Below are 23,744 nucleotides of genomic sequence, written 5' to 3'. Positions count from 1 at the left end.
AGACCAGTTAAACTTGAATTTATCCTAAAATTTGAATATACTTTCTTCATTTTTGATGAATCATGTTCGAGACTTGGTTTAAGATCAAATTATAGAGTTTAAGAAAAATAATTAAACTTGCAGTAATATTTCGAATTGTACTTTATATAATATTCTCTACTTGCAATTTTATTTGAGTACTTCATGTTTAACAAATATTCCCTACTTTTATTTTTATTTGAATACTTTGTTATTAGCAATTATGCTAATTTAATATTTTTTTATTGTCAATTTAATCAAAAGTAAATGAAGGAGAAAATTGATCTACACACATGTTAAAACTCATTTTGGTCATTTGCACATCAAAAAGCAATATCCAAACATCATTCATTCGTATCGATTATATTGGGACGATATTCAAACATAAATCACTTTACATTAAACTCATTTATAATAAAAAATCAAAATTATTTCTACAAAATCAATTTTATAAAGCTAGATAATGTATGCAAGAAGATTGATTAGTCAATATGAAATAAGAAATGAGAAAAATAGCGATGAATGTTTGCATTTATCAAATTTACGTGTAAGATGAGTTAGTATTTATTAATTATTGGTCATACTTTATTTACCTCTCAGCTGAATTCCGAATCACTAGGGTACCCTTCCCGTCAGAACCGGGGGCTAACAAAAAAAACAAAATTTATAAATTTTCCGATTTTAGGTAGTGTTTCAACTCCTTTGTTTAAAATCAAAGAAATGTTTGAGTTACTGACAATTTTTTCATTTCTTTTGTTTTATATCCAAATTAAGCAGTTTAATTCCTCTCAACACATGCATTACCATTTTAAAATTCTTTATAGGAACACGCTGTTAAACTTGATGTGTTGGCCAATATTTGAAAATGAGACTTTGCTTATAAGGACAGTTGATTATGCCCTCTTAGCACTTGTTTGGAAATGTTAAATTGAGTGTCAATGCACAAGTTGATTCATCTGAAGGAGTTTGTAACTTGACTCCAAACACAGACTAATTGCTTGATTTTTACTTTCATTGTCTTCTAAGGACTTAGATTCTGCTTGATTTTTTCTTTTATTGTTTATTTTCATTGATTCAATAGGTTGGTTATCAATGGATTTATCGGATCCGGCTCCTTCAATCACTACTGAGTGAGAGTCAAGTGAATGATATCAACTATTGGTAAACAAATTAATTATTGGCATTATACACATGCATAAGCATAACAAATCATAATAGTTAAAATACTATTGTTTGATTTTTTTTTTTTTCCGCTTTAGATGAACCCTCAAATTTATCTGATCAAAGAATGGCTTCATCAACCTATTGAGCATCAAACCGAAAAAACACTCTGTAAATTACTACTAGCTTTCAGCTTTACCGAGACATACTTATCGGCTACAAATCATTCATAAACAATCAAAAGAAAAAACAAGTGCAGTGTTGAAGATGTCAACTTGCCTCAGCATTTTAAGGGCTAAAACAAATTCGTCACCATTTTTATTTCCATTTCATAACAATATCTTATTATTATGACAATCACAATAATTTATAACATTTCATTCAAGGTTGTACAGTCACCCATTCTCAGAAGCACGGCAACACCAGAACAATTACATGAGCTGGGTGTTACTAACATTAGCAAGTACCTCTAATAAGGAAGCAGCAAATTGCATTTGGGTTTCTTCATTTATTGTGAAGAAGAGTGGCACATGCACGAAAAGGGATTTGTTTCCGTTCTGCTCCGCGAACCGAAGAGAATGATAGTAAACATAATTGCACACAAACCTTCCTGCATCATCAGATGTCATTACATCATAACCTTTCGTTGCCAAGGTCTTGGTGATCTCCTCCACGGGAAGGGTAGTCTGCATAAAGTTAGGACAAAAGACAAAGTTAGGACGCATGACAACCGCATCTCAAAAACATGGAACAGTCATTAAGGCAAAATCTTGATGCAGCAATTCATGTTGTCTTCAACTATGCATACTAATATCTTTGCACTTGTACCTTATATGCCTCCATCAAGAGGCAAAGACTTGCTTAAAAAATAATTTCTCTATACCTCACAAGTTTTTGAAAATGAAGAGCACAAAGTTTCTAGATACCAAGGACTCAAAGATAATTGAAAAGCTTGCTAAATGATTCTTAGAATGGTAAGCTGTTAAATATTTCTGAGGATCCAAAATAAATGATATTATAAAATAAACCTCAACATTTTAATATTTGTACCAAACACAGAGCTCAAGAGAACATTGATTTACAAAGCAAAAGAAAACCAATGATCCAATTTACCTCCCGTATTCTTGAAATCGGGCCATCTGAAGGAACAATGGGAACTTTCTGCAATAAATTTTTTATGGAACTGTCACTAAAGGATAATAAGATCAGGCCTAAAAGTGTTGATGAAAACAAGTTTAACCTGTGGCTTCCATCCCATTTCATCAGGGCAACGGAAGGTAGCCTCATTGACAGCTTGACGTTCTATAGCAAACCTTGTTGCACCACTATTAACCCCAAAATGCAGCTGAACAAACATTACCAGAACATAAGATTCATGATAATCAAATGACTACGATTCAAGATAGCTGAATTCAACCAACTAGAACTTTCTTACCATTATTTCAGTTCTATGCTAATTATGTTTTAAAAACTTCCATGTCAAATTCCAGTGATCTTTAGTCGTGGTTAATTCCATAATTATATTATCATATCTAAACAAGGATACAGCTGCTTTAAATATTAGATTACTAAGACACTAAGTAATCCGTGAAAAATTTCATAGAGATATTAAACTTGATATGATTACATAAATAAAACTTGAGAAGGATTAATAAAAGAACCTACGGACAAAGTATGACTAAGGAGTAGGGATCCTTGGCAACTCACCCAGATAATTTTATTGGAACTTGAAGATTCAGATTCCTTGGCAATAATGGCAGATTGCAATGTCTGGTACAGCGGAACAAGGGCTCCTTGTCCAGCAGTATCAAGAATACTGCAGCTCCCAATAGCTAAACCCTTTGGCAAACCCTTCTTTTTCACATATTCCGTCAAATTATTCACAATTGTCTCCGTTGGATTCTCTGAAACTCCATGGAATTTCTTGAAACCTGTTATATAAACTGTTGTTACAGCAGCTGAAGGACCTTCGGACCCCATCTGCTGATGATGGTCTAATAATATTTAGAGCTTCAATTAGAAAGTATTGCTTAAAAGACCTGCATTAAATGATGAGCAAAATGAGTAAAAACTGATAATAAAACCAAACCTTCTTATCAAGTGGACCATATCATCATATACAGAAACATTACATCATAATCCAAAATCATCAATTCAAAATACACTAGGAGCCACGTCACGCTATCAAACTTTGATTTATAAAAATGATTATTTTGATAAGTTGCACAAGTAACTAACAGCAGTCGGGGGTTCAAAAGAAAGTCTGCGACTACAATTTGGACCGCGATATCATCACATCAAAATTTTAAACGTCTCTGCGACAATTGTGATCCAATTGCGATATCACCACAACATGATCACAATTGTTGATTGAACCCACATCAGCGTCAGTTGACCGCGATTCTCACCAATATTAAGCATCATAGTGCAACACAATCAAACCACAACTTAAAATCTTAACAACAATACACTAAAACACTCAACTAAATTTCAAGACTTTACAAGGAACACAAATCAGAGAAGATGATCAAATGAAAAAGTTCATCCATTTCACTCAAGAACTCAAAAGAAAAGACTCCAATTTTGTAATCCCAGACATCCTAATGACAGTATTCAACATGAAAACATAATTGGGTCGTGACATAATCTTGCAAATTTTAAGGTTTCAACTTTCAAGAGTAATAATTGATGAAAAAACAGTTTCAACGATGACACAAAGAAGATCAAATTAATTTAAAACATGTTTCATAGAAATACTATAATAGTCTATGATGATCACGCAACCAAATGATGAAAGAACAAGGAATATTAATTACCTCGAAATACAAAAGAACATAATAATTAAGAATAAACATGTTTTTTTTTTTTCCTTCTTCTGAGGATTATTAATTAACAAGAGAGAAATTAAAAAAGAAACAGAATTTAGAGAGAGAGAGAGAGAGAGAGAGAGAGAGAGAGAGAAATAAATCCTATTCCTTACCAGAAAATGGAATGAAGACAATAAAAATGTTGAAGTTCAGAGATGACAGTCTTATCTACTCAAAGCAAATTAACTACTGGTGAAGATACCGATTAGATTTAGAAATAAAAGTGACACAGGCAAAAATATATAAATAAACAAAATATATGCAATTTAAGAAATCTATACTATACGAAAAAACGTCTCAAAATGGTATAGCATGGCCCTAATTCTTTAGGGAGAGAAACTCTCTATTCTTTCTAAGTTTTCTTCCTCTTTCACATATGGAGGAGAGGTGATCTTAGGTTAATTTTTGACCTTGAATCACCTTCGGTATAATTTTTCTCCTTTCTTTCAATCTAAATAAGTGATTTCCACATACATCAAGTTTTTCTTTTGTGTTTTTTCGTGATTTTAGTGCGACGTTGTTTGATTTCGCATCTTTTGTTGTGTGGTGTTCGTTTGGTTCGTATTGAAAGATCAACTTCAGACAATCACAAATTCATTTAATGATTTGGGCGTCAACGTTGCAGATCCAAAAGCATGGGTATTCTGGTTATTTAGATTTTATCATATTATTTGTAGGCATTTTTCTGTGGAATGCTATTAACTTGGGTGTTGTGAGTTTGTTTGCAAATTCACCTTTTACGTTTTGCAGATTCATCCTTTTCATTTTAAATTATATCTTTAAATAAAGTTGACTTTTTATATCTTTAAATAAAGTTGATTTTTTTTTTTGTAGTGGTTGGAGTTTGAACCCTCGACTTTGAATATATTATGCATTGTTCCTACCAACTGATTTTTTTTTTTTTTGACAAACACCTATCAACTGAGTTAAATACTATTTTGTTGGGGTTATTTAAAAAGATAAAAATGTATATTATATTTGTTGTATTTTGTTGAAGGGGATATATTTATATTTGTATATTATTGTTATCATTGAAAAAAAATATAGTTTATTGCAATATGAAAGTACAAAAAATTTATTATCTATATCTATAATTTTAATCAAAATCAAAATATTTTTAATTAAATTTTATAAAAAAAATTGTTCGTAATTTATACTCATTAACGCAATAAGACGGGATAGACGGACACAAAATTCTCATCTAAATGTTGGTAATAATAATAATAATAAATTCCTTCCCTTAGAAAAGAAATAATAAGCACAGGTTGGAAAGTGCGAGTCGCTTTCATAAAATAAACAAATAAAGCACACAGTCCTTATGATAGTCAATCCACACCTAAAAAAATATTCTTCTTCTTCTTCCTCCAAACGTGTATTACTTATTACCTAGTATACTCTTTATGAAGTTGCATTTCTTTTTGACCACCAAAAAAAAGTTGCATTTCTTTTTTGGGCCAATTTATGAAGTTGCATTATTAGTTCATTAATGAACTTTTTTTGTTAGTTGCCCAAGCTATCACCACCAACCAGGTAGCTACAATAATTCCATTTAGGGGTCACATCACATCTCTCAAGTTTTAGGGTGGCACTTAAGTAACTTTGATAACTTTAGTATATTTTAGATGAAAAAGAGTGATGATGAAATGAATAAAATAAATTATTTTGATGAGAGATAATTATTGGTTAGGAGAAAGATATAGACAAAGATACCCAAAAACATCAAAATCAAAGGCATCCAACCAACTATGTCATATTAGTACATTATCGTGCATTTGTTTTAACTTTAAAGAAAATAGATTTTGTATATGAATTATAAAAAAATCTAGTGCTATTTTGATTTGTTTAAAACTCAAAAAAACCACTTTTTAAAAAAAGATTTTTAATTTGTTTATGTGCTACCTCCTTGTTATATAAAAAAATCTAGACCTAGGGTGAATAATTTTAATTTCAAATCTATTAGTACGATGCCGTGTGGTGAGATAGTAAAACCCTTCAATATTGAGGAGGTGAAATCATAAAATGTTTGATTCTTTAAACATCCGTATTAAACTAGACATCTAATATCTTTTCTATTTAAAATTTTCATACATCTTATTCTTAATTGTGCAATGATGGAAGTGAATAATGAGGTCGTCAAACGAATTATTATAAAGCAAGAAGGGGAATAAAAGAACCCTCACTTTGCTCTGCTTTGTCTCCTCGGGTTTTTTGTTATTACTTATTATTATTCTTTCTGTATACTATTTTATTAATGTACTATAGTAGTAGACCTATAACTTTAAGGAAAAGGAATGAACCCTGAATTATTCTTGTTGAAAAAACAACAATTATTGGAGGACAGCTAAATTGCTGTTGGGTAGTTGTAGCCGTAGGTTGCATAGATCAGTTTTAAATAGAAAATATCAGTGGTTGTGATTTAACTGTTTTTCATACCGTAATGTAATTGATTTAATTCAAAATAAAAGGATTAGTGGTTCATTGGACACAACAACATAGTTCGACGTGAGTGAATCAGAATGATTAAATTAGTATTTTTTTATCAAATAGTTTAAAAGTTAGAAATTCAGCTATTAAAATGAGGGTGTTGGAGTTCGAACATTGGCTCATACATATTATAATACATTATTCATATAAATCAACAATTTTTTTTTTATGGAATTAATAATTATCTTATAAAGTCCATGAGTTAAATTTATGTAAACTATAACATACAAAACTAAAAGAAAGAAAACATGTTTGAAAAAATAGTTTTTTTTTTTTATAAGAATGTTGAAAAAATAGTTAAATTGTAACTTAGTTCATTTTAAATTGTTTCGATTTATAATTTAAACAAAAAAAATAGAATACAATGTCATTTTTTTTAAGGTTAAATATGTTTTTAGTCCCTACATTTTACGCAACTTTGAAAATAGTCCTTACATTTCAATAAAGGTTTTTAAAATCCTTACTTTTTATTCCGTTAGTGACATTTGGTCCCTGCTGTTAATTTTTGTTGATTTGACAAACGGAGGACGCCACATCAGACGCCATGTGGCCTCATTAATGACATGGCATGCCACATATTAAAAATATTCTAATTAAAATTTTAAAATTTATTTTATTTATTGATTACAAATAAAAATAAAAATTTAAAAACATTATTTATTGGTTCGTTTGGATCTGTCTATGAAGGAAAGTGGATACATTTGCCTTTAGCCAAGAAAAATGTAAGGACCAATAACATATTTAATTTTTTTTTTAAAAGTAATAAATAAAGAAGTATGAAAAAAAAAAAAAAAAAAGAAGTTCCATTCAAGGAGTATGAGGAGCAAGACAATGTAATCTTATTGTCACCAAATGAAGATGATTGGAGTTGTTTGGCAAATAACCATGGTCCATATACGGTAAACTCGATTTATAATATTATGAGCAACTCCTTTTCTACTCTTTCTTCTTTGGGACATGCATAAGGAGGAATTTTCTCTTAGCAAGTGCTCTATTGGGTGAATTTTCTCAAGAGAAGAGTTGTGGTGGGGAACCAAAAGCTCCATCTTTTTTGTGGTGCAGTTGTGAGAGGGAAGTGGAAGATCACTTGTGTGTTACATGCGCGTTTGCCTGACAAATTGGAAACAAAATTTTCAAGTCGTTTGGTGTAGTTTTAGTCCTTCCGGGGGATTTACTGATGTTGTTCCAAATGTTTTGCCTCTTTGACCGGAAGGGTAAGGGGAGGAAAGGGGTTAATTTGGCAAACAGTACTTTGGTCGATTGGGAAAGTAAGGAATGATAAAATCTTTGCATCTAAATCTTCAATTGTGGGGAAGGTGGTGCATACAATTAAGAGATTTTTTTTTTTAACAAACAAAAATGGAATATATTAGATCACCGAAGGTGGTTCATTCGCACAAGGTGTGCCGAAAAAACCACTCACCAAAATACCGTTACAAGTGTTTGTTAACAAAAAAGACAAGTCAGCAAAGTGAAAGTCGGTACATTTGCCTTTAGCCAAGAAAAAGACATAAGTCTGCTAAATGATGCAAGTCAGCATTCTTCTGGTTGAAAATCATGTTGTTTCTTTCCTTCCAAATAACCCAGACTCTAGCCATCCAGATTACTGTCAGAAAAGAATATGTAGATCGCGGTAATCCCGCAAAGTGACCAAACTGATGAAAATGAGTTGTAACGGCATCTGGAGCTATGAAAGAAATGCCTAGCCACTAATATATAAGATGCCAAACCGTACCAAAATAATCACAACGAAAGAGAAGGTGATCCACAGTCTTAGAGGAACCGCACCCACCTATACAAGTCGTGTCGTCTTGATGTATGATTCTCGTGCGGAAAAGATTGTTTTTAGTTGGTAACCGATTGCGAAGAAGTCTCCAAGCAAACACTGAAACCTTCAGCGGGACTTGCTTCTTCCACACATCAAACAAATCGGGCTCAGTAGGAGCCTCCACCGTCGTCAGATATATGTAAGTCCCTTTAACGGTATAGCCATTAATAGGGTCAAGAATCCATCGCCACCTGTCATGAATATGGGCCTGCAAAACAACATTGTGCAATAGAGACACACACTCGGATACCAACTCCTCCTCCCACGCCAGCAAACGCCTCCTCCACACCCAAGCACCACCGCCCTCAACCGACCCTCTCCTCTCCATCTCCTGCACTGTTACCCTTTTGTCAACAACTAAATCAAAGAGGCGAGAAAGTTGCACCTGAAATGGCACACCCCCCACCCAATTATCTAACCAAAAAAGTGTGCTACCACCACCTCCGACCACTCTAAACAACATTATGAATGGTTTGTTAATCCTTTATATTGTATTTTGAAATAGTATTTTTGCAGCATTTAATTGGGGGAGGGCTATGGATTATTTAAGTTAAGTTGAGTACTACTTTTACTCATCACATTGATGGGTTTAGTACCATTTGTATTTATCTTAACTTAATAATAAAACTTGTTTGATGTTAGAAAAAGAAAAATTATGTATTTTCACATCAAAACATGTGTATAATAATTTTATACCGATAGTGTACAAAAATAAACTCATAAATTTATATTTACCCATAAAAATAGGATTTAATTTGTATACAATAATGATATAAGCATTTTTTTCATATCCAATTTTTAGAAACAAACGCATACATCTACCAAAAAAAAGAAAAAAAAGAAACAAACGCATACAATGCAATTTTTTCATTTTTTTTTTTAAACAAAGTGCCACACACATCCAAGTGTGGGGCAGTCGCAGCTTGTGCGCAATTGGTGGCTGAAATTAACCAATTTTCTATCAAGGGCGGTGAGCCGGTGATTGTCGACGGTCCCATGTCTTTAAAGAAGTTAATCAAGTGGCAGATGGTTTGGTCAAATTTGGTCTTCCTTAGATGGGCAGAGTATAATTTTTAATGTTGTGCTTGTAGATTGTTCCGTTGTTATTCATTAAAAAGTATGTATTTGATTTTGGAAGAGCTGGGGAACTCTTGTAAGATTTGATGATAAAAAGCAACTCTTTTAATTTGGTTATTACGGGGAGGGAATACATTCAAGGGTTGCATGTCTTCTTCTATTTAAGAGTTTCAATTGAAATGTAATTCAAATGATGTTTCCAAAGGTTCTCCTCATCCGGCTGATGTACGTGACATTTTCAGAGATAATTCTACTCTTTTTTTAAAGGTTACTTTGTTTATAGGTTTCTTTAGTTCTCATGGCTCTTGTTTCTGTCCCATTTATCTCATTTTTCTTGCTATTAATAAATGTGAATATGCTGCAAATGATTATTAGGGCTAATGTGCCAACCAAGTTGTGATCTTCTCTTCTAAAATGATGCCTATGCATATGTTTTTGCATTTAAAAAGATAAATAGAACTATGAATTTGAAAAGTGATCACGACATACGGTATTCAAGTTAGTAAAGAGACAGTGATTGAGAAAATAGAAGGAAAAAATTTCTTAAGACCAAAGTTAGGAAAAAACAGAGCACTGCTAAGGCTAACACTAAAAATCCAAGTATAAAGAGACCTATAAAGAGTAGCCAGAGTAATTGAGCAAAACAAAGGATACCAGACCGGGAAACATTATAACAAAATTTTAATACGGCTGCTATTGTTCTCTTTTCACCCAAATACAGTGTTACAAATTTGTAATAACAAGGTTACAAAACGCTTTCAATCAAGCATCATATACTTTCGAGGCTACATACATTAACTTTACTTTCTCTGCATAACATGGGACCCTTTCTATAGCAAAGAGGATTATAAATACCAGAAAGCATTGGCAAACAAATTTTATTTGAAGTTTAAAAAATCAAACAGCAAAAGCGCTCAAAGAATTTGAAAATTATTTTACCCCCTCAAAACTCGGTTTGAGCTTAGGAGGAAGTTTTCTTCACCGGCAATAGTGGAATGTAACCGACCTGCAGCCCAGCCATTATTAGTAACTCGAACCGGAGCTCGTGCAGGATCCCCTCCAACTACACGGCTTCCATCAACTTGCTTATCAAATTCAGGAAGGCCAGCAGCCTTCCTTTCTTTCCTTTGTCTTCTATCTTCATCTCGCTCCTTCCGTAACCAAACTTCTACTGTTCTCTGCATATACAAAACCAATTCGGCACGTAAATTGCACAGCCTGGTCTACAATTTAAGCTGTTTACTCCACAACCATAAGTTGTATAATACAACTTGTATTCAAGGTTATTCGTGGAGTAGCGCGCATAATTACTATAAGATAAATTGAGTGACACATAAATAATTGATTGAGAGAGAGACAAAACAAACCATTAGTGATAGTTTGCTAGTTTCTTTGACTTTCTCTATGGGCATTGCTAGTTCCAGCCTTCCATGAGCTACATAAACCTGATAAAAGAGCATTGAAATGACAGAAGGATTATTATGCTAAAACATTGACATAAAACAGTTCAGAACTGAAATGACAGAAGGATTATTATACTATACATACAATATTTGTTGGCCAATCCTCAAGACCGTCAAATATATGTGTTGCATATATAATAGTGGCACCCCTCTCATCACATTCCTTTCTTAGAAACTTCAGAAGGTCAGCTCTTGCTAGAACATCAAGGTCAACTGTTATCTCATCCAGAAGAAGAACCTAGGAAAGGAATGAGCAACCTTACAAGTAAAAAACTGCTCTAAATTCAACAATGAATTGTAATTTCTAAACATGAAAAGGCCATAAGGAAGACAATACATCAACAAATATATGTCATGCCTGAAATGGTTTGAGGAGACCCATACAAATTTGCACTCTTCTTCTTTGACCATCGGATACTTTATGCAATCTCCATGAAAGATTGATATCTAATACCTGCCCAGTTGAACATCAGAACAAAACAAAGCAACAGTTTTCCAAAGACAACTATATATATGCATAGTCTGAGTACCCTTTTCAGAATTTAGCCATGCATAGTCAGTGAACATTAACATAAGAGTACATAATGATATAGTTTTGGTTGAATCTAGCATGAATGAGCTAAGCCTTAAGGCCATCAACCAATATTAAATTCAAGCATAACATAAGTGTCATATCAAACACACTTGTGTTCTCCCTTTCCCACCCCAAAGATTTTCTCTGTATTTTATCATTAATATTAAAAGAAACCGCATGCATGTACAGCTCATATACAGAAATGAACACAAAGGCTAACCATACCAAAATAGCAATGGGAAGAGGAAGATAGCTTAGGAATGAAATGTTGGTCGAATACTCTTATTGTGGTTACACATGAACTGATATTTACTTCGACAACCACAACGAGTAAACTGTTAATTATGATTTGAAACAGTATGATCAAACATATCTTCTACACACATTTTAGCATATGAAGAGAAAACATATCATCAAACAATTGAAGTCAAATCTACCAGCAACTAGCAAATAAGAAGATGATAGAAGTAATTATTCATGGCACTGTTTTGTTGTTATGCATTTAAAACAAAAGTGTCCTACAATCACCAGTAACCTCGTCTGACATGAAGAAATTCATGAAGAGAAAGGCAGTTTACATACATGTTAAAACTAAGCAACCGTGCACAGCTTCTAACCTTAATTAGCTCTGCTCTTCTAGCAGGATCAATCCCAGCCACACCAAATATCATTTTCTCGGCAGAAATGTCCATCTGTATTGGAACTTCAAAGCCAGCAAAAGCAACATCTCTCCTCCACTGTGCCCCATCCCCCCAAAAAAAGAAAACCAATCACCCACATTAGCAATTTGATAGAAACAAAAAGTGATTATTCTGAATTTCTAAGACTCTGTTTAGTAAAAAATAGTGGATAAGCTTGCTGATAGCAAATGAACTAGCAAATTGAAATTTGTAGGTTTGGTAAAATTAACGGTTGAACTAGCTGATTAATATTTTAATATTTTTAATTAAGATAATAAGGGTAAAGTTTGTAGGAAAAATGGTAACTTATAAGCTCAAACACTACTTGAAGTAGCCTTTCAAAAAAAATTAAGTCAATAAAAAATTGCTACAGGCTCGTGAGGAAACAGATCTAGGCCTGTTTGGATTGACTTATTTTTGAGCTTACGAAAAATAGCTTATGCAAATAAATAAACTTTTATGTTAATTCATAAGTTCTTACTAACGAAAGTTGTATCTTCATAAGTTGTTTTTTCATAAACTACCTTGACAAGCTTATGAATATACATAAAAGCTTATTCATTTGCATAAACTGTTTTTCATTAGCTCAAAAATAAATCAATCCAAACTGGTTACGATCATATCAGCTTATAAACAACCAACTATAAGCACAAAATTGGCATTGCCAAAGATAGCCTAAATCAATGACTCTCATTCTATGTCAGAGAAAGGAGTATGATTTATTTATACTAATCCACATGCTAAATACGGCATAAGTGCATTGATAAGGATAATGAAATCAAGCACTAACCTCACCACCAAGATAACAAAGATCACCGGAAGAAGTTAAAGTAGTATCATGAAAAGCAGATCTTCCAAGAACACGAACCATTTCAGGTTCCACCATATGTTTCCCTCCTAATATCTTCAGAATCGTAGTCTTTCCTAATAAAAACAAAAAATCAAGATCAAAATATCAACAACAATAACAAAACTTCAATATTAAAATTAAAAAATGCAAAATGGTTATAGCGAGAGAAATTACCGGCGCCATTGGATCCAACGAGAAGGCACCGATCACCGGAGAAGAGATTGAGAGAGAAATGTTCAATTAGCGGTTTGGAACCCGGTGGAGGATGACCGTCGATTCCAGGATAAGTGAATTTCAGCTCTTTGATCTCAACCGTAATTGGCTTTGAATCTGAATTCGCATTAACACCCATTGTTTTCTTTCTATATTCAATATTTAAGAACAAGTATCTAACACAGATTAGATTAATATACAGAACAAGCACTATGTCTGTTTGAATTTATATATGTATGCTATGCTATAGTTTGATTGATTTTTGAATTAAATTAATTCGGTGAGGAGTTGAAGGTGGGAAAGGGAAGCGTGGTTCATTCTCAGACACTCGCGCTTTCAACAACTACTACGACTTTTTTTTCTTTCTAGTATTTGATAATAAAAAAAAGGCCGAAAGCCCAACTTCTTTCAATTCTTGGGCTCCACAATTTAGGCCCAATAAGTACACGATTACGTGACACGCAATTAGTTTTCTACATTCGTTATTTTTCTTAACAAAAAATTTTAACATCGAGCTTTAGTCTGTGTTAAATTTAAATTTGTTTGATCATCCTTAAACTTAAAAAAATTTGAATGATTTTTCCAGGTATGTTTAGTACATTATAAATATGTCCTTTCAAAAAATGAGTTCAAAATATGATTTTTAGGTCCATATTTTTATTACTTTTATCTTAAATTTTTGGAAGTTTAAAAATTTCATATTTAACTCATTTCATGTTAAAAAATAATAATTTTTTGTGAAATAATTTTGTATATGGTTCTTACATGTCTGCAAAAAGTAATTCAAAAATTTAAGAATAATTAAACAACTTTAAATTTAATATAGTCTAAAACATCATGTGTATGCATTTTTAATCATGTAGCTTAAGAAAACTTATGTTATTTATAGTTAAACGACACTTAAGAAAATAAAGTGAGCACTTTATTCCCTTAAAAAAAGTGCTCACTTTGTTTTCTTAAGCGTCTTTTGACTATAAATTTTAACATTTCTATTTAACTCTATTTTGATATTTTAAAAATATGATTTATCAATTATACTCTTTCTCAATTACTCTTATTTTTTTTTTAAATAAAACTAATAAATACTCTTTATTTTTAAAACTACAGTTTATTTTTTTTAAATAAAGTTTGTTTTTTGGTATCTTCAAATTTAAACAAAATTTTCTTACCTATAATAATGATATAATGAAACTTGAAATTTTATAAATAAGATGTAACGTCAAAAAATTTCAAATTCAAATTAAAAGAATTAATCTAATATAAAAATAAAATGCTCCATGAATGTTCAAAAAGAAGAAACAATGGAAGACTCATTTGAACAAAAAGAAGGAGAAGAGTGAGAAATAATTGACAAATATTTGTTATGGAAGAGATATAGAGTGTGTGAAAAAATAGAAATTTATTGAAGAAAGGGATTATTATTAAAATTTGTTTTTTACGAGAGAGAAAAATAACACATTAGATTTATTGGAAAAGGAAAATGTGTGCAATATATATGATTTTATTGGTGGGTGTAATAGGTAAAAAAATCCAAATAAAAAAAATATGCAAATAAAAAGCGACACTTAAAAAGGAACGGAAGTGGTATATAATTTGATAATATTCAGCATTCCGCTAAATAGTATAATAAGCGCTGAATAAGATATCATCAAAATTTGTACCAAAAAAAGAGATATCATCAGAATTTAAATTATATTTTTGGTTAAAATATTTTCAAGATTTGTTTGTTATTTTCGTTTGGTAAATATATGATTTAGAAATATGTTTTTATATTATAATTATAGATGTATGATTTAGAAATATGTTTTTATATTATAATTATAGATGTATGATTTAGAAATATGTTTTTATATAGTATAATTTATCTCTATATATAGTGAAGAATAGAAGTTTAGAATCACACTTCTCCACATATCATATACGTCCACAATCACAAACTCACACACAAAAAAACTCCAACAGGAAGACCTAAAGAAACAACTACTTGCAATGTCGGGTTTTGCAGCCAAAGTACCCTCAAATTTTTGGTTTGTTGACCGTGGTTGCACAATCCATATTACCTATATGATCGAAACCTTTTCAAAGAGCTCAAAAAAAGTGTACATTCCGATAGAAGGTATTGGAACAGTTGAAATTGAAAGTCACTCAGTGTGAAATTGATTTTGAATAACGTTTATTACGTTTCTGAAATGTTTCAGTCTTTTAAGTGTTGCTCACTCATTGGAGGAAGGCTACGAAGTGTTGTTTAAGCGTAACAACTGTTTGATTAAAGATCAAAACGACAAAGTTATCAAAATTGGGATGAAATTCAGGAAATTTATTTTTGACTCGATGAACATTAAATATACTCTTCATGAAGATGAGAAAAAGAATGGATCGGAGTCCAAAGAAGACCACGCCGATATAGGTGTATCGAAGAAATTTCCTGTTAAGAGAAAGAATGAAGATGTAAGTGAAGAACCACCTTCTTTTATCACCAAGCTGAAGAACAACATAACTGCCATAAAAAAAGCGATGTTTATACCTTGGAGCACAAGTTATTAAAGCTGATGTAGCCCTAATGGGTCAAATGAAGTCAATGACAAAATTCAAGACAAAGAAAGTGAAAGATATATCCAACAAAAAGATCATTGCACTCAAACCCAACCATGAAGAATTACACTCCAAATGAATCTAAATCCTTATGGTGGTTGAAGAGCCTACTGTGGAGGCATGAACTATTTTTTTTTAAGATTAATTGTATTTGTTTAAGACTTCTATTTTATTTTTTTTAATTTTCAGTTTGGTTAATTTAGTAATATGAGTCAATTTACTTGCTATTAAGTGCAAATTACATTAGAAGGGGTGCAACTTGGACAAGATTAACACAAACGCAATCTCTTTTTGTTTTTTTTTATATCAATTCCTTTTGTTAGTATTTGTTTGTATATTATTAGATTTTAGGCTTAAATGCTCTTTTGGTCCCTTAACTATTTAATTGGTATCGCTTTGATCCCTTAACTAAAAAAAAAATTGTTTGAGGATTTTAAATTTTTTTTTAGTCTCGTTTTGGTCCCTTCTGTTAGGTTTCCGTTAGTTTTAATAAAAAACGTTAAGTGTGGACACGTGTCACCTTGTCATTGGCTTTGAGAATTTTTTTTTTTACAAAAAAAAATATATTTTAAAAAAATAATAAATTTTTTTGTAAAAAAAAAAAAAAACTCAGAGCCAATGACAAGGTGACACGTGTCCAGGAGTTAATTTTTTTTTAAAACCCTAACGGAAACCTAACAGAAGGGACCAAAACGAGACTAAAAAAAACTTAAAATCCTCAAACAATCTTTTTTTTAGTTAAGGGACCAAAGCGATACCAATTAAATAATTAAGGAACCAAAAGAGCATTTAAGCCTAGATTTTATATTAGTTTAACTATTTTTAAAGTAAACAATTCGGGGAGGAGTTGAGGGCAAGGGAGGAAGCAAATTTGATTCACAACACTTACACTTAACAACAAACAACTAAGTCACGCAGCGTGACTTAACTCACGCAAAGGTATATTTAAAAAATCAGTTGGGCGCGAGTGTTTTGTGCTGGGTAGGCCAATAAGTACACGATTACGTGATACACAAATAGATTTTTACATTCGTTATTTTTTTTGAAAAAAATTTTTAATATCGAGTTTTAATCTGTGTTATATTCAAATTTGTTTAATCATCTTTAAACTTTTAAATTTTTGAATGATTTTTTCAAACATGTTTAGAACATTATATAAATTTCCTTTTAAAATATGATTTTTAGGTTTGGATTTTTAATACTTTTATCATGAACTTTTGGAAGTTTAAAAATTTCATGTTTAATTCATTTATGTTAAAAAATAATAATCTTTTGTGAAATAATTTTTTATATGATTTTTAACATGTTTACAAAAAGTAATTCAAAAATTTAAAGATAACTAAACAACTTTAAATTTAATATAGTCTAAAACTTCATGTGTATGCATTTTTAATCCAAGAGACCAAGACATTAAAGATCTCATCTCTATTTTTCATACTCCAAGAGAAGGCAATCAATGTATGGATTTTCTGACCAAGTTTAGAACCTCCTCAGATTCTAGTTTGCTAATTCACGAGTACCTCCAGACAACATCCTCAATTTGTTGAGGAATGATACATCGGAAACTTACTTAGGGAATTTTTTATTTTTTTTTTTGGAAAAGAGGCTAACAAAAAGAAAAGGAAAAAAAAACAGCTAAAAACTAATCTCTGTGATACATCTCTCGACGGGCATCAGCCTGTAGCTGAGAAAGCAAGCCCTCTAGTAGCTCCAGAAACTCACGTCAAATCTAAGTACTTGCAGCTCCTAGTTTAGCCATGAAATCAGCAGACCAATTCGCCTCCCTCACAGAATGCTTTAACTGGGCGCGCCAGCTCCTTTGTAATAAATCCTGCACATTACTGATGATTGTCGCATAATGATGCCAAGGATTCACCATGGTTGAAACTAACTGAACAACCAGAGTTGAGTCAGAGTAGCAAATCACATCCCTATACCCTCTTTCCCAAGATGCTTTCAGCCATGATACAAAGCTAACAACTCTACATGTAAGATTGTGGAAATACCAACATTTCCAGCAAACCCATATAGCCAACTGCCATCATTCCTACGAAGAACACTACCAAAACCAAATATTCCAGGATTTCCAAAACTATTGCCATCAACATTCAGGATAACGACCACACTCTCATCTGGATGCCAAGTCACATATAACCATGGATAAAGCCGGAGAGAAAACAGAATGAAGAAGGGCTGCCAAATTGTAGATTTTCACCTTCAAAGAGACAATAGAAATTATCTCATTCTCTAAACAAAGAGAGTTTCGAGCGCACCAAATCCACCAAAGAGCAGCAGAGAATAATGATTATTTGTGCTAAACACGCCTTGCCTGAGCCATGTGACCATAGAATTCCCCAAATAAAAGTTAATATTACTTAGGGAATTGTTTGCCTCTATTTGTTTCTTTTCTTTTTCCTGATTTCTTTGTTTAATTAGCCTTGTGACAAAAAAAAAAAAAAAACTTCATCCTGAAATTTTTTAAAGAGATATAAATATATAATATTTTTATGAGAACTAAAAAATATTAATATATTTATAAGGAGAAATTCTTTTGTAACCTTTTTGAAATTTTTATTGCTAGTATTATAATTTTCAATATAATTTTTTTAGGAAATAATATCAATATTTTTATATTTCTTACCTATACTATATATAAAGAAAATTACCCCTTTCAACACTTTTGGGATGAATTTTTCTTTTCAAAAATACCCTCAATTTTCAATACAAATAACACATGTAACAAATAGATAAGAATAAATTTTGATATTAAAACAGATGTAACAAACACAATATGAATATATATTTTTTTTGTTTTTTTTTCCTTTATCATTTCAAAAGTGTAACAAACTATATTAGTATATTTATACTTGCTTTTTCATCATTTCAATTATACCCTTGAGCAACTTTTTCTATAATAAAATTGTTGTTGGTGTCATTAAAAAAAGAATTTAGATTATATTTTTGTGTTGGAAAATGTTAACTAGTGCCTCCGGGGCACTCTTCAATGACTATAAGTAGCAAGTATTTATGAAAAAACGTGTAATTAATGCATTGAAAATCAAAACATTTGAGTTTTCTAAAAAATAATTACTCATTTTCGAATGCTTAAAGAGTGCTCCGGGGGCACTCGTTAACAAGACTCTTGTTTGTTATATTGTATTACTGTCGGTGTCTTTGAAATAGATAATCATGGTTAGTTTGATTTTTTATAACTTGAAAGCAACAAACATTGATATTTTCTTTAATTTTAATCAAAATCAAAATTTCATAAAAAAACACCGTTCATAATTTTCAAACGTTAGCGCAATAAAAAGAGCAGAAAGACAGATATGTGAGTGCCCGTCTTTTCGCTAGTTATGATAATAATTTATTATCAACCTAGAATTGGTTATAAATTATGACATGATTAACCTTTGAATGAACGTCATCTCTGGAGAGACTCCAAATGCAGCTACGTATTATAAAGTGTGCCGGTAGATATATAAAAGATAGATATATAAAAGAGGGGTCATGCTAAGGGCACAAGTTAATGATTTTAAAAAAGAATAAACATATAAATTTTGTATTGGAAAAATAAGATTTTAATCTTTCAAAACATTGAATGCATTATTTTTAAAATTTAGTTTCTACATTTGACTTCTAAACTTGTGTCTTAAGGACACAAGTTAACATTTCCCATAAAAAATAATGGGTGGCTTGAAAATTACTACTAGTACATTATATCTTTGTCGTTAAGCCTTGTGGAGAGTTTTAATCCGATGATGAAATATAAAATTAGTATTTTTTTTTTTTTGTGGTCAGGGTTCGAACCTCAAACATTGCATATATTATGCATTGTCCATACCAGTTGAGTTAAGTTCACGAGGACAATATAAAATTAGTATATTTCCTAAATAAAAGTGCTCACTTTGTTTTGGTATTTTAACTATAAATTTAACATTAACCGTGTTTTAGTATTTTAAGGGTATGATTATCAATTATACTCTTTCTAAATTACTCTTATTTTTTAAAATAATACTAATAAATACTATTTTCTTACTTCATAAATGATAACTGAACACAAATTTTTAGACAAAATACAGACACCGTATTCGTATTTCACTGTTCACTGTTCATCAGAATATGTAACCAAAAAAAAAAAGATATCATCAGAATTTGCAAAAAAAAAAGATAATATTTTTGGTTAAAATATTTTCTAAGATCTGTTTGTTATTTTCGTTTGGTAAAGATTTGATTTAGAAATATGTTTTTATATTATAATTTGTAAAGATATGATTTAAAAATATGTTTTTATATTATAATTTATCTCTATATATAAGTTTTGTTTGGTAAAAATAGCGGATGACTGATAAGCTAGCTGATAGCTTATAGCTTATAGCTGATGACTAGCAGCTGATAAGCTACTTGAAGTGTTTGGTAAAATTAGCGGTTCAATTTGCTATAGATGTAAAATTACATAAAAGGACATTTTTAATTCATAATAAAGTCTATATCAATTAAGGTTTAAAGTATTTAAAAATTAAAAATTGTTAATTTAATATTATTATTAAATTAATTTTTAATTCCAAAATGTTAATTTATATTTATTTTCATTTGCCTAAAAAAAATTAGATATAAAGTATAAAAAAATTTAAACGTAACAATAAATAAAAACAACCGCTTCTATGCTTTGGTGTAACTAGCCGCTTCTATGCTTTGGTGTTAGGGTGTAATCTTTATCATTTTTGATTGGTGCTCCTTTTGCAGCATTTTGACTCTGTAAATATTTAGCGGTGATTGTCCTATTGCAGCACTTTGACTCTGTAACAATATATAGTGAAGATAAACGTAACGTTCTTATTTTTTTTTGTTGGAGAAAATTATTGTCCTTGTTCTTATTCTCTACAATTCTGATATATCACACAAAAATAACGTGTCATTTCGCAAAAAAAAAAAAGGTGACATTAAATATTGAAATAGTCCCACAAAAAAAAACTTAAATGTAACGGTAAAAAAAATATATTTTTCTATTGAGGAAAAAAAAAGATCTTTCATTCATAAAAAAAAAAATAGCATTCATATGTAAAACATATGTATTTTAATTTATAATATAATAAATGATTAAAGGTAAAAAATGGAATTTAGTTAGAATAATAAGGGTAAAACTGTAATTAAAAGTGAGAAGCTATAAGTTATAAGCTCAAACGTTACTTGGAATAGCTTCTGAAAAATAGCTTATAAGCTCGTGAAATAAGCTATAAGCTCATGGTGAAAAAGTGTTACCAAACAGAGTTTTTTTTTTTGTCAAACCAGCTTATAAGCTATAAGTTAAGAGCTAAAAGTAACCATAAAAAGAATCACACTTCTCCACATAGCATATATGTCGACAAACACAAACTCACACGCACAAAAACTCCATCAGGAAGACCAAAAGAAACAACCACATGCAATGTCGGATTTTACAACCAAAACACCCTCAAATTTTTGGGTTGTTGAGAGTGGTTGCACAACCCATTCTACCTATGATCGAAACCTTTTCAAAGAGCTCAAAAAAACTACTAATACTAAAGCTACAATTGCGAATGGAGCGTACATTCCCATAGAAGGTATTGGAACAGTTGAAATTGAAAGTCGCTCAGGTGTGAAATTGATTTTGAATAATGTTAATTACATTCCCGAAAATTGTTATAGTCTTTTAAGTGTTGCTGGGTTGTTGGAGGAAGGCTACCAAGTTTTATTTAAACGTAACAAGTGTTTGATTAAAGATCAAAACAACAAATTTATTGAAATTCGGATGAAATGCAGGAAATTATTTGTTTTAGACTCAATGAACATTAAATATATTCCTTATGAATATGAGAAAGAGAAAGGATCGGAGTCCAAAGAAGACCACACAGATATAGGTGTATCGAAGAAATTTCCTGTTCAGAGAAAGAATAAAGATGTAAGTGAAGAACGACCTTCTTTTATTACCAAGCTGAAGAACAACATAAATGCCATAAAAAAGCGATGTTTATACCTTGGAGCACAGGTTATTAAAGCTGATGGAGCCCTAATGGGTCTTGGGTCCAATGAAGTCAATGCCCAAATTCAAGACAAAGGAAGTGAAAGAAGTATCCAAGAAAAAGATTATTGCACTCAAATCCAACCATGAAGAATTACACTCCAAATGAATCTAAATCCTTCTGGTGGTTGAAGAGTCTACTGTGAAGGCATGAACTGTTTTTTTTTTTTTTTTAACATTAATCGTATTTGTTTAAGACTTCTATCTTATTTTATTATTTGGAGTTGTCTGCAGTGTCCGAATAATTTTGGCTTCTTTAAAGTATTTTTAATTTCAGCATTGTTTTTGTTAAAATCCGTGGTGTACTGGTGACAGGCATTTTTTTCTTCCAGAAATCCAGGCAGCAGGAGAGTAGGGGTTTTGGTTGTTTCTTGTTTGCGCGCGGTTAAGCATGGGCCATTGACATATTTTATTCCATTGTGGTTTGTATCCTTATTTGTGTGTCAGGTTTCAGAGGTTTGAAGGCGTCGATAAGGCATTATCTTGGTTGTATCTCAAAATTCCTTGCCTTTAGCAACCGGTCAATTTGGAGTTGTGTCTTGCACTCTTTCTTTTGTTGACTGGTAGCACGTGGGAGGCATGGAGCGAGTTCTTATAAGATGCAATTCGTAATTGTGGTTTTTATTCTTTCTGTCAGTGTTGTGTTCAAAGAGTGCATTTTTCATTTATATATAGAGATTAGTTTGAATAACTAACTCTAACTAATTTCTAACCAAGCTACTAACTCTAGTTTACCTATCAACTAACTATAGTTGATTATTCATACTCTAATAGAGGTCTTAATAGGGTTGGCCAGAGATGCATTGGAAGGGTAGATTCTCTGCATTAGAATTCTGCATTTAAGTATCTGGTCTTGGTTGTTAGTGCTTTGGGTTTGTCAGGTCAAGTGTGGTCGGATCAATTGTGATGTGGTTCTCAGCCCTTTGGTGTGTAGCTTTGTTAGGTGCTTTCATATCTACAGAATGGTGCAGCCCACAATTGGAGAGGTTATCAGGAAGTGGTGGTTGTTGAGGTTTGCCGAGCTTTCTGTGTTGTCAATATGGGACTGCTATGGTAGATTGCAAAGTCTGTTGAATTACAATATAGTTGATTGCCTTTATCATATGCATTGTGTGTGTGATTTCTTTTGTGAATTAGAACAAATTTGATGCAGTTCTGTGTAATCTTAAACTTGTTATGTTGGTGCCTTGTGCTATAATTTAATGAAATTTTCTTTGTTATTTAAAAAAAAAAAAAAACTTTTTTCTCCCTTAAAGACTCAGAACAAAACTCATTTATTTATTGAATTTCTAACCATTGAGCTATTAGTCAAGACTCACAAGCATAGTTTTAAAACTCGGACTGGTGATCAACTCAGTAAGGGTACTGCGTCACTGAGTCATTGGTTGAACCGCATGACTGAATCGGATGGCTCGGTTATATGACTCGGTATATATAAAAAATTCTGTGTTAAATTACACTGAACCAAATGACTTTGAACTCAAAAATATTAATTTTTTTACACTTAATAGAAGCACATTTTTATGACATAAATAAAAATAACTTGATAATTATCCCTTGAATTTAGCTGCATATATTTTTTATGAGATATAATACATATTTAAATAAATATTAAAAAATATTTTAATGTCAAGTACAACCCAAAAAAACAGCAAAAGTGTGCTGAAAAATAGTAGTAATCAAGTAAAAAATTGTTTATTAAAATATATGAGATGTGGGATAATGTTTAAAAGACAAAGAGTATGCTAAGTTCCTTAAAAAAAATGTGCTTGGTTTCCCTAAAAAAATAAAAGCTGCTCAGTTATTTATATCCCTAAATAAAATAAAATAAAAGTTGCTCAGTTATTATATATAAATTATAAAAAAACAATCTAACAATAGAAAATGTTCATGG

The 23,744-nt window shown here is 31.2% G+C and overlaps 2 protein-coding genes across 3 annotated transcripts; both read right to left on the bottom strand.

Moving 5' to 3' along the window:
• Positions 1 to 1,433: 1,433 nt before the first annotated feature.
• LOC11411085 (pyrrolidone-carboxylate peptidase) lies at positions 1,434 to 4,317 on the bottom strand. Of its 2 annotated transcripts, none has more exons than XM_003591187.4 (5): positions 4,160 to 4,317; positions 2,887 to 3,218; positions 2,420 to 2,524; positions 2,293 to 2,340; positions 1,434 to 1,865 (listed from the first exon to the last, which is right to left on the bottom strand). In XM_003591187.4, exons 2-5 carry the CDS (start codon positions 3,157 to 3,159, stop codon positions 1,611 to 1,613), a joined length of 681 nt encoding a protein of 226 aa, XP_003591235.1. In that variant the 5' UTR covers positions 3,160 to 3,218; positions 4,160 to 4,317; the 3' UTR covers positions 1,434 to 1,610. The 2 variants fall into 2 exon arrangements, with proteins under 2 accessions (XP_003591235.1, XP_024638818.1); XM_024783050.2 differs by lacking the exon at positions 4,160 to 4,317 and adding an exon at positions 3,996 to 4,127.
• Positions 4,318 to 10,084: 5,767 nt separating this feature from the next.
• On the bottom strand, positions 10,085 to 13,559 carry LOC11410061 (ABC transporter I family member 20). The gene is made up of 7 exons (XM_003591186.4): positions 13,177 to 13,559; positions 12,943 to 13,076; positions 12,090 to 12,209; positions 11,257 to 11,352; positions 10,984 to 11,136; positions 10,803 to 10,880; positions 10,085 to 10,613 (listed from the first exon to the last, which is right to left on the bottom strand). The coding sequence occupies exons 1-7, from the start codon at positions 13,352 to 13,354 to the stop codon at positions 10,371 to 10,373; spliced, it is 1,002 nt and encodes a 333-aa protein (XP_003591234.1). The 5' UTR covers positions 13,355 to 13,559; the 3' UTR covers positions 10,085 to 10,370.
• Positions 13,560 to 23,744: the final 10,185 nt, after the last annotated feature.

Source organism: Medicago truncatula, chromosome 1, assembly GCF_003473485.1.
Source record: "Medicago truncatula cultivar Jemalong A17 chromosome 1, MtrunA17r5.0-ANR, whole genome shotgun sequence".
Classification (NCBI taxonomy): Eukaryota; Viridiplantae; Streptophyta; class Magnoliopsida; order Fabales; family Fabaceae; genus Medicago; species Medicago truncatula.
This window is presented reverse-complemented; position numbering and strand designations above follow the sequence as displayed.

What these genes read in the sequence shown, in the direction of transcription:
- LOC11411085 (XM_003591187.4), bottom strand. Translation starts at nt 3,159, where the DNA reads ATGGGGTCCGAAGGTCCTTCAGCTGCTGTAACAACAGTTTATATAACA. An exon ending in GTTCCAATAAAATTATCTGG is followed by an intron (nt 2,525 to 2,886) that starts GTGAGTTGCCAA and finishes ATGTTTGTTCAG; the next exon opens with CTGCATTTTGGGGTTAATAG. An exon ending in CGATTTCAAGAATACGGGAG is followed by an intron (nt 1,866 to 2,292) that starts GTAAATTGGATC and finishes AACTTTATGCAG; the next exon opens with ACTACCCTTCCCGTGGAGGA.
- LOC11410061 (XM_003591186.4), bottom strand. Translation starts at nt 13,354, where the DNA reads ATGGGTGTTAATGCGAATTCAGATTCAAAGCCAATTACGGTTGAGATC. An exon ending in TTTGTTATCTTGGTGGTGAG is followed by an intron (nt 12,210 to 12,942) that starts GTTAGTGCTTGA and finishes GATGGGGCACAG; the next exon opens with TGGAGGAGAGATGTTGCTTT. An exon ending in AGGATTGGCCAACAAATATT is followed by an intron (nt 10,881 to 10,983) that starts GTATGTATAGTA and finishes CTCTTTTATCAG; the next exon opens with GTTTATGTAGCTCATGGAAG.